Genomic DNA, 9,266 nt, shown 5'->3' on the forward strand with positions numbered 1-9,266 from the left:
GGGTGGGGTCGAGACCCAGGGTCTCGAGCTTAATGACGAGTTTGGAGGGTACTATGGTGTTAAATGCTGAGCTGTAGTCGATGAACAGCATTCTTACGTAGGTATTCCTCTTGTCCAGATGGGTTAGGGCAGTGTGATTGCGTCATCTGTTGGCCTATTGGGGCGGTAAGCAAATTGGAGTGGGTCTAGGGTGTCAGGTAGGGTGGAGGTGATATGGTCCTTGACCAAGTGAGTGCTAGCTTTCTTGGGAACAGGAACAATGGTGGTCCTCTTGAAGCATGTGGGAACAGCAGACTGGGATAAGGATTGATTGAATATGTCCGTAAACACACCCGCCAGCTGGTCTGCGCATACTCTGAGGACGCGACTAGGGATACCGTCTGGGCAAGCAGCCTTGCGAGGGTTAACACGTTAAAATGTTTTACTCACGTTGGCTGCAGTGAAGGAGAGCACGCAGGTTTTGATAGCGGGCCATGTCATTGGCACTGTATTGTCCTCAAAGCGAGCAAAGAAGTTGTTTCGTTTGTCTGGGAGCAAGACATCGGGGTCTGCGACGAGCCTGGTTTACTTTTTGTAGTCCGTGATTGACTGGAGACCCTGCCACATACCTCTCATGTCTGAGCCGTTGAATTGCGACTCTATTTTGTCTCTATACTGACGCTAAGCTTGTTTGATTGCCTTGCGGAGGGAATAGCTACACTGTTTGTATTTGGTCATGTTTCCGGTTGCCTTGCCCTGATTAAAAGCAGTGGTTCGCGCTTTCAGTTTTGATCGAATCAATCTTGAAGCGTGGAATCGGATTGGTCGGACCCGCGTTGAACAGACCTGAGCATGGGCGTTTCCTGTTTTAGTTTCTGTCTATAGGCTGGGAGAAACAAAATGGAGTCGTGGTCAGATTTGCCAAAAGGATGGCGAGGGAGGGCTTTGTATGCATCGCGGAAGTTACAGTAACAATGATTCAGAATTTTGCCAGCCCGGGTCGCACATTCGATATGCTGATAAAATTTAGGGAGCCTTATTTTCAGATTAGCCTTGTTAAAATCCCCAGCTACAATAAATGCAGCCTCAGGATATGTGGTTTCCAGTTTATATAGAGTCCAATGTAGTTCTTTCCGGGTCGTTGAGGTGTCTGCTTGGGGGATATACACCACTGTGATTATAATTGAAGAGAATTCTCTTGGAAGATAATGCGGTCGGCCTTTGATTGTAAGGAATTCAAGGTCAGGTGAACAAAATGACTTTAGTTCCTGTATGTTGTTATGATCACACCACGACACGTCAATCATAAGGCATACACCCCTGCCCCTCTTCTTACCAGAGAGATGTTTGTTTCTGTCGGCGGGATGCGTGAAGAAACCATGTGGCTGTACTGACTCTGATAATGTATTCCGAGTGAGCCATGTATCCGTGAAACAGAGAATGTTAGTCACTGATGTCTCTCTGGAAGGCAACCCTTGCTCGGATTTCGTCTACCTTGTTGTCAAGAGACTGGACATTGGCCAGTAGTATACTCTGGAGCGGTGGGCGATGTGCCCGTCTACGGAGCCTGACCAGAAGACCGTCTGCCGTTGTTTTGGGTCGCCTGCTGGGATCCGATCCATTGTCCTGGGTGGTGGACCAAATAGAGGATCCGCTTTGGGAAAGTCGTATTCCTGGTCATAATGTTGGTAAGTTGACGTTGCTCTTATATCCAATAGTTCCTCCCGGCTGTATGTAATAACACTTCAGATTTCCTGGGGTAACAGTGTAAGAAATAATACATAAAAAAAAAAAAAATACTGCATAGTTTCCTAAACGCGAAGCGAGGCGGCCATCTCTGTCGGTGCCGGAAGCATTAAGTACCAATATAGTATTAAGTACTGATATTGGTACTTATTGCGGGTTAAATCAAGTATATGTTATTTTCCAAATCATTTAAAAATGTGTACCTGATTTATTTATTCATACACTCTAAAAATTAGGGGTTCACAAAGGGTTCTTCTAAGATCCTCAGTTCTTTGAAGAACCTTGGCGTTCTTGGCACTGAAAATGTCCCCAAAAAGGTTATTCCAAGAACCCCATAAGAGGTGGGGTTCATCGAGGAACCTCCTTAGTTGTTGGGGGTCCTTGCAGGAACCTAACTGCCCAACTGAAACATTTGGATTTGAATTTGAAAGAACAGCAGGTAAAAATGTTCTCAATTTAAGGTATGGTTTGTCCCTTGTATGATCTACATTAATATTGTTTTCTGATGATACCATCTATTTTTTCATATTTGTGCAAATCTTTATAAAACAGAAATGGATACAATTCAATGGATATCAATCAACAAAGAGGTAAGAATATGTACTGAATGCTATGAGAATATGTTGAACCCCAAAAGGTTCTTCAAATAGTTATTTGAGGATCCATTAAAAGGGGTTCCCCCAAAGTTTCAATTTGAAGAACCCCTAAAGGATACTCCAGGAACCTTTTATTTTAGTGTACTTCCTGATACAGAATGCAGTGATGTGAAATGAACCTGTTGTCCGTAATAAAGCGTAGTGCACTATGATAAACTGTGTCCAATGGCTGGTGCACGATATCTAAGGAAGTCTTGAGGTTTTGCTTGCCTGAGGTAGAGTATCTCATGATACTCTGTAGACCGCACTATCTACCTATAGAGTTTTCATCTGTATTTTTCGTAGCTGTCTACATACCACCACAGACCGATGCTGGCACGAAGAACACACTCAATGAGCTGTATTCCGCCATAAGCAAACAGGAAAACGCTCATCCAGAGGCGGCACTCCTAGTGGCCGGGGACTTAAATCTGTTTTACCAAATTTCTATCAGCATGTTAAATATACAACCAGTGGGGGAAAATTAAGCAGATGCTCTGGGATTCTTCCTATGGCATTGAGGAGTACACCACGTCAGTCATTGGCTTCATCAATAAGTGCATCGATGACATCGTTCCTACAGTGACTGAACATACATACCCCAACCAGAAGCCATGGATTACAGGCAACATTCGCACTGAGCTAAAGGCTAGAGCTGCCACTTTCGAGGAGCGGGACTCTAACCCAGAAGCTTATAGGAAATCCCGCTCTGCTCTCCGACAAACCATCAAACAGGCAAAGCGTCAATACAGGACTAAGATTGAATCGTACTACACCGGCTCCGACACTCGCTGGATGTGGCAGGGCTTGAGAGCTGCCGAGAGCTGCCCAGTGACACAAGCCTACCAGATGAGCTAAAATACTTCTATGCTTGCTTCTAGGAAAATAACACTGAAACATGCATGAGAGTACCAGCTGTTCCGGATGACTGTGTGATCACACTCTCCGCAGCTGATGTAAGACCTTTTGTTTAAAGATCAACATGTTTAAAGGTCAACATTCACAAGGCCGCAGGACCAGACTGATTACCAGAACGTGTACTGCGAGCATGCGCTGACCAACTGGCAAGTGTCTTCACTGACATTTTCAACCTCTCCCTGTCCGAGTCTGTAATACCAACATGTTTTAAGCAGACCACCAAAGTCCCTGTGCCCATGAGTAATAAGGTAACCTGCCCAAATGACTCCCGACACATAGCACTCACGTCTGTAGCCATGAAGTGCTTTGAAAAGCTGATCATGGCTCACATCAACACCATTATCCCAGAAACCCTAGACCCACTCCAATTTGCATACCGCACCAACAGATCCACAAATGATGCAATTTCTATTGCACTGCCCTTTCACACCTGGACAAAAGGAACACTTATGTCAGAATGCTGTTCATTGACTACAGCTCAGCGTTCAACACCATAGTGCCCTCAAAGCTCATCAATAAGCTAAGGACTTAGAGATTTGTCATGGGTACTCAGATCCTCAAAAGGTCCTACACCTGCACCATCGAGAGCATCCTGACTGGTTGCATCACTGCCTGATAAGGCAACTGCTCGGCCTCCGACCACAAGGCACTACAGAGGGTAGAGCGTACAGCCCAGTACATCCCTAACCCAAGCTTCCTGCCATCCATGACCTCTGTACCAGGTGGTGTCAGAGGAAGGCCCAAAGAATTGTCAAAGACCCCAGTTCTCAACAGCATCTACCCAAGCCATAAGACTCCTGAACATCTAATCAAATGGCTACCCAAAACATTTGCATTGCCCCCCCCCCCCTTTTACACCGCTGCTACTCTGTTATTATCTAGCTGGCCCTCGCTACATATTCGTCGCCAGACCCACTGGCTCCAGGTCATCTACAAGTTCATGCTAGGTAAAGCTCCGCCTTATCTCAGTTCACTGGTTACGATGGCAACACCCATCCGTAGCACGCGCTCCAGCAGGTGTATCTCACTGATCATCCCTAAAGCCAACACCTCATTTGGCCGCCTTTCGTTCCAGTTCTCTGCTGCCTGTGATTGGAACGAATTGCAAAAATCGCTGAAGTTGGAGACTTTTATCTCCCTCACCAACTTCAAACATCTGCTATCTGAGCAGCTAACCGATCGCTGCAGCTGTACATAGTCTATTGGTAAATAGCCCACCCATTTTCACCTACCTCATCCCCATACTGTTTTTATTTATTTATTTTTCTGCTCTTTTGCACACCAATATCTCTATCTCTACCTTTACATAACCATCTGATCATTTATCACTCCAGTGTTAATCTGCATAATTGTAATTATTTGCCTACCTTCTCATGCCTTTTGCACACAATGTATATATAGACTCCCCTTTTTTCTACTGTGTTATTGACTTGTTAATTGTTTACTCCATGTGTAACTCTGTGTTGTCTGTTCACACTGCTATGCCTTATCTTGGCCAGGTCGCAGTTGCAAATGAGAACTTGTTCTCAACTAGCCTACCTGGTTAAATAAAGGTGAAATAAAAATAAAAAATAAAAAAAATCTATGCATAGTCACTTTAATAACTCTACCTACATGTACATATTACCTCAATTACATTGACTAACCTGTGCCCCCGCACATTGACTCTGTACCGGTACCCCCTGTATATAGTCTTGCTATTGTTATTTTACTGCTGCTCTTTAACTACTTGTTACTTTTATTTCTGATTCTTATTCATATTTTTTAAACTGCATTGTTGGATAGGGGGCTTGTAACTAAGTATTTCACGGTAACCTGTTGTATTCGGCGCATGTGACTAATAAAATGTGATTTGATGATTTGATTTAATCAATCAACATATGCTTCTCTTTGTTTGTCTCAATGTATTAGAATTTCTCTTTTACATATCCCAACTGCCTTTAAGACACCCTTGATGGCGGGGAGGGGGGATCGAGTTAGATGTTTGTACAGGGATGGTGGTTGGAAGAGTGCACTTGTTTGAAATTGAAAAACGTGGCGGTAGCTTCTGATAAAGAAGAACATCAAGACGAAGCAGCTGCTTTATAAGTGGGATACACTGTTGAGCGCTACATCCCGAGGGGTTCGTTCTGATTGTTAGGAGATTGTGACAGCCGGTTAAATGGCGTCCCTTGAGAAAGGAAGAGGGTTAGAATAGTGCAGAAATGGTCATGACCTGAGGCAGTGAAGAAAGTAGAGGAAGATGGGTCAAGGGGGAGGGATACTGAGGGGAGTGGTGTGACTAGTAGATCTGTACCAGTGCAGAGGGATAGGCCAATAAGTGATATATGTTTCAGTAAGATTGGATTTCTTGCATTTATAGCAATGGTTATCAACTGTACTGCAGGGATGGAACATGAGTCATAGAAAATTGAGGTTGTGGTGGCAGCTGCATTGAGGTATGTGGGTGTACGAGACTTGACATCAGAAGAGTTACAGGGTGTGTTAAGTGGTCCTTTCAGGTTGTTGGCATGAGGTAGGACTAAATATATTGAAATAGTGGAGAAGGGTGTTATTATTTTTTGTGAGTGTAGTGTTAGATGGCACAAGCAATGTATAAGGGAGTTGTACTCCAGTAGGTGGTGGTAATGCAACATATATTAGAAATCAACCGCCGTTAAACCTCATCGAAGAAGAGGTTCTTCAACAACAGTTAGTGAGCCACCACCGTAGCTTGCTAGTCAACATAGCCGAAAGATTCAAGCTCTTTAGACTTCGGTGTATATTCGCCACTGTGTTTTGAACAGACTTTGGTCGTCAAGCTAGTTTACCATTTACATTTCATATTTACGTTGCTAGTAGTTAGCTAGCTGGATAGCTAAAACAGCCTAGCACTAGGCTAGTCGATGATAATAATGTGCTAACTAGCTAGCTAACATCCAACCATGAGCTCATTAAGCTCCTGCCCTGATAAAGAAGAGGGGGTGTGCTGGACGGAGAAAGAGGGTCTTTGGCTGAACATTGTCGTAAAAGAGGAGGAGGAGGATGAGGCTGTCACAGTAAAAAAAGAGGTAGAGGGTGAGGCTGTTGCAATTAAAGGTGAAGGAGCTCCAGTGAAGGAAGAGTTTAGAGTGAAAGAGGAGGACGTCGTCACTGTGAAAGAAGAGGGGGAAGAAAAAGTGAAGGGTGCCGTTTTTGGAGTGAAGGAGGAGATAATTGTAACGGTGAAAGAAGAAGAGACTGGAGATCAGATTAACAACGGTGAGTAACGTTATCTTAATTAACAAGAGGGGCACAAATTGTCTTCACGTCAGACTGTTACCATGTATATTCAGTTTGAGTTTGAAATATCTACACGCCAGAATGTTGAATATAATGACATTAACACCAAATATGTGTTAATTGTTCTATCTGTGTTAACACTTTACCGTTGTCTGTGCTGTTGGTGCATTTGACGGTGGGAAGTGGAGGTAAAATATCCACAGGAAAGTTTTATTTATCTGACTTTTTGCGGTGTCGGTAGGTTCTGTCACGTGTATTTTCAATCCGTTGATGCATTGCATGTGATGCACAATATGTAAACAATAGCTGAATTGAACCTTGAATGTTGTTGACCAATGCAAGTTCCCTCACAATCAGCTGGAAATACCTGTGAAACTTGCCAGCTGATTGTGTGGGACAAAGTTAGGTCTGTGTCTGTGGTTAAGCTCCACCATTATTTACATATTGTGCAAGTGTTTGTTGTGTGCGAATTGCATCAGTATTAACAAATACAAAACCGGAAATACAATCGAAATTCAGACCAGCGTACTGAAACTCGGGTTAACACGTCCCTGTCTATATTTTGTCTAAGATTACATCCGACATAAGGTCAAAATCAGTGGACAACAGGTAAATGTAATTAAAAAAAAGTTTATTCAACATTCTGATATGTAATGGGATGGTTCAGAAATGCTGAGTATTAATGACAGGAGCCAATACAAGTCTTCCACTCTTGGATTCTAAAAGAGGCTAGGTCACACTGTTGTTGAATCAATGCATGGTTTTAAAGGGGCCTTTTTGATTATGCAGTTTAATGTCGGAAAGAAAGCCACACTGTAAAATGTGTATACCATTAAAGTTGGCAACCAACAAATGTTACCAATGGATTGTTTTGTGCGAAATTACAACTTAAATATCTCACCCTTAGGGGTAGCCCTTCGTAGCTCGCCATTATGTATACAGCTAACAGTAAGTATTGTCACTTTAACAATAGCGTCCCGTCCTAGGTCATTCCATAGCGACAGCTTGTGAGATATCACCCAAATCCGTTGCTGTACGCAACCTGTTTTGGCAGTAAGTGTCCTGCGTTGGATGGTGTCCATAATCGGTAGACAGTTTATCATCGTTTGCATCGCCAAGTAGTGACCAAGAAAGTATTAAATCCACTTTTTGATGCTACCCCCACCCCTTCCTATCTAATTCAAAGATAGATTCCCCCTTATGGATGTTACATGGATTCCCAATTTAGTGTTATGAATGTTACATGAAATGGACAAGCTTTTTTGGGGAGACTGAACATATTAGCAGAAGTCTGTGAGGTTGTAAGTCTTAGGTCAAAACATGGATAGCCATTTCGAGGGAAAGGCTTGGCTGAACACAAACGATCATTTTGAAAATATTGTAATTTCTATTCTATTAAACTTGCCAGCTGATTGTGTGGGACAAAGTTAGGAGAGAGATAGTGGGCCACCAACAAAACGTTGTTAACAGTCGACCAAATGCAAACAATAACATTGACTGACGGATTGTCATCCATTAGAGCAAGATTAGATTTGGAACACTTCATTATTTGTTTTTGAAATCTCCCCAAGTTTATTTTTAGTTATGAAATGTTGTGAAGACTGGCCTCAGGTTTTTGAGGGATCTTGTCCGGAAGAAAACTCATAGGAAGACACTTTTATGATGTGGGGGTTTCATTAATTTCTCTGTTTAACTGAATACTCTGTCTTTGGCAGGAGAGAGACGAGACTCTCCCTCTGACAGCGAGAAGAGTCCTTCAGGTGAACCAGACCCAAAGACGTCCAAACCAGCAGGACGACACCACTGCTCCCAGTGTGGAAAGAGTTTTACCCAGTTAGGGAGCTTGAAAACGCATGAGAGAATACACACAGGAGAAAAGCCCTACCACTGCTCCCAGTGTGAAAAGAGTTTTAGGTGGTTAGGTAGTCTGAAAAAGCATGAGAAGACACACACACGAGAAAAGCCCTACCAATGCTCCCTTTGTGGTCAGAGTTTTACCCAGTTAGGGGCCCTCAATAAGCATGACAGGACACACACGGGAGGTGATAAGACCTACCACTGCTCCATGTGTGGAAAGGTATTTAACCGCTTAAGGCATCTGAATAAGCATGAAAGAATACATACACAGGAGGAGAAGACATACCACTGCTCTCATTGCGGAAAGACATTTTCCCAGTTAGAGGACCTGGAATCGCATGAGAGAATAGAGAGGCTGTGTTCTGACTTATGTTTTTGACTGGGAATTTGTGTTTTTGTTCATGCCACATGAAATCAAATTGTGTCAATTAAGTTTTACTCAAAAATAGGCCTCGAGACATAACTGTATAAAATCAGATTAAATATTTTAATGTGTATTTCATTTTGATAATGTCATTTAATTTCATTGGATACAAGTAAGTATAAACCATCCAATGTTGTTCATTATATTATTTGGATTTTGCAAATGTAAATTATTATATAAGTCACTAAGTAAGTAGCCTTTCACGAGCCTTGGCTTGTCTGAGCCAGAATTAATCTCCTATTTTTGTAGCTTGAGGCAGCTTGATGTACAAGTACATCCCCTGGACAGTACACTTGTCTATTAAGTTATATATTGCTGGGTTCTGAGAATATGAAATATACTTATTAATGTCACTGAGGGAGAGAGGATAATGTATAACGTTTACATTATGTCAGGATATGTAATTGTTAGCCATCAGGGATCCTATGGGAGGGATCCACTGGGAG

General features: G+C 42.7%; 1 protein-coding gene across 1 annotated transcript; it reads left to right on the forward strand.

The window, feature by feature from the left end:
• Window positions 1-5,934: 5,934 nt before the first annotated feature.
• LOC110531762 (zinc finger protein 135) lies at window positions 5,935-9,266 on the forward strand. Its single transcript, XM_021615161.2, has 2 exons — window positions 5,935-6,518; window positions 8,255-9,266. The coding sequence occupies exons 1-2, from the start codon at window positions 6,203-6,205 to the stop codon at window positions 8,773-8,775; spliced, it is 837 nt and encodes a 278-aa protein (XP_021470836.1). The 5' UTR covers window positions 5,935-6,202; the 3' UTR covers window positions 8,776-9,266.

The sequence above is a fragment of the Oncorhynchus mykiss genome, chromosome 9 (genome assembly GCF_013265735.2).
Source record: "Oncorhynchus mykiss isolate Arlee chromosome 9, USDA_OmykA_1.1, whole genome shotgun sequence".
NCBI lineage: Eukaryota > Metazoa > Chordata > Actinopteri > Salmoniformes > Salmonidae > Oncorhynchus > Oncorhynchus mykiss.

Excerpts from the sequence above, each read along its gene's own strand:
- LOC110531762 (XM_021615161.2), top strand. The coding sequence starts at position 6,203 with ATGAGCTCATTAAGCTCCTGCCCTGATAAAGAAGAGGGGGTGTGCTGG. Across the intron at positions 6,519-8,254 it reads TGGAGATCAGATTAACAACG|GAGAGAGACGAGACTCTCCC; the intron begins GTGAGTAACGTT and ends TGTCTTTGGCAG.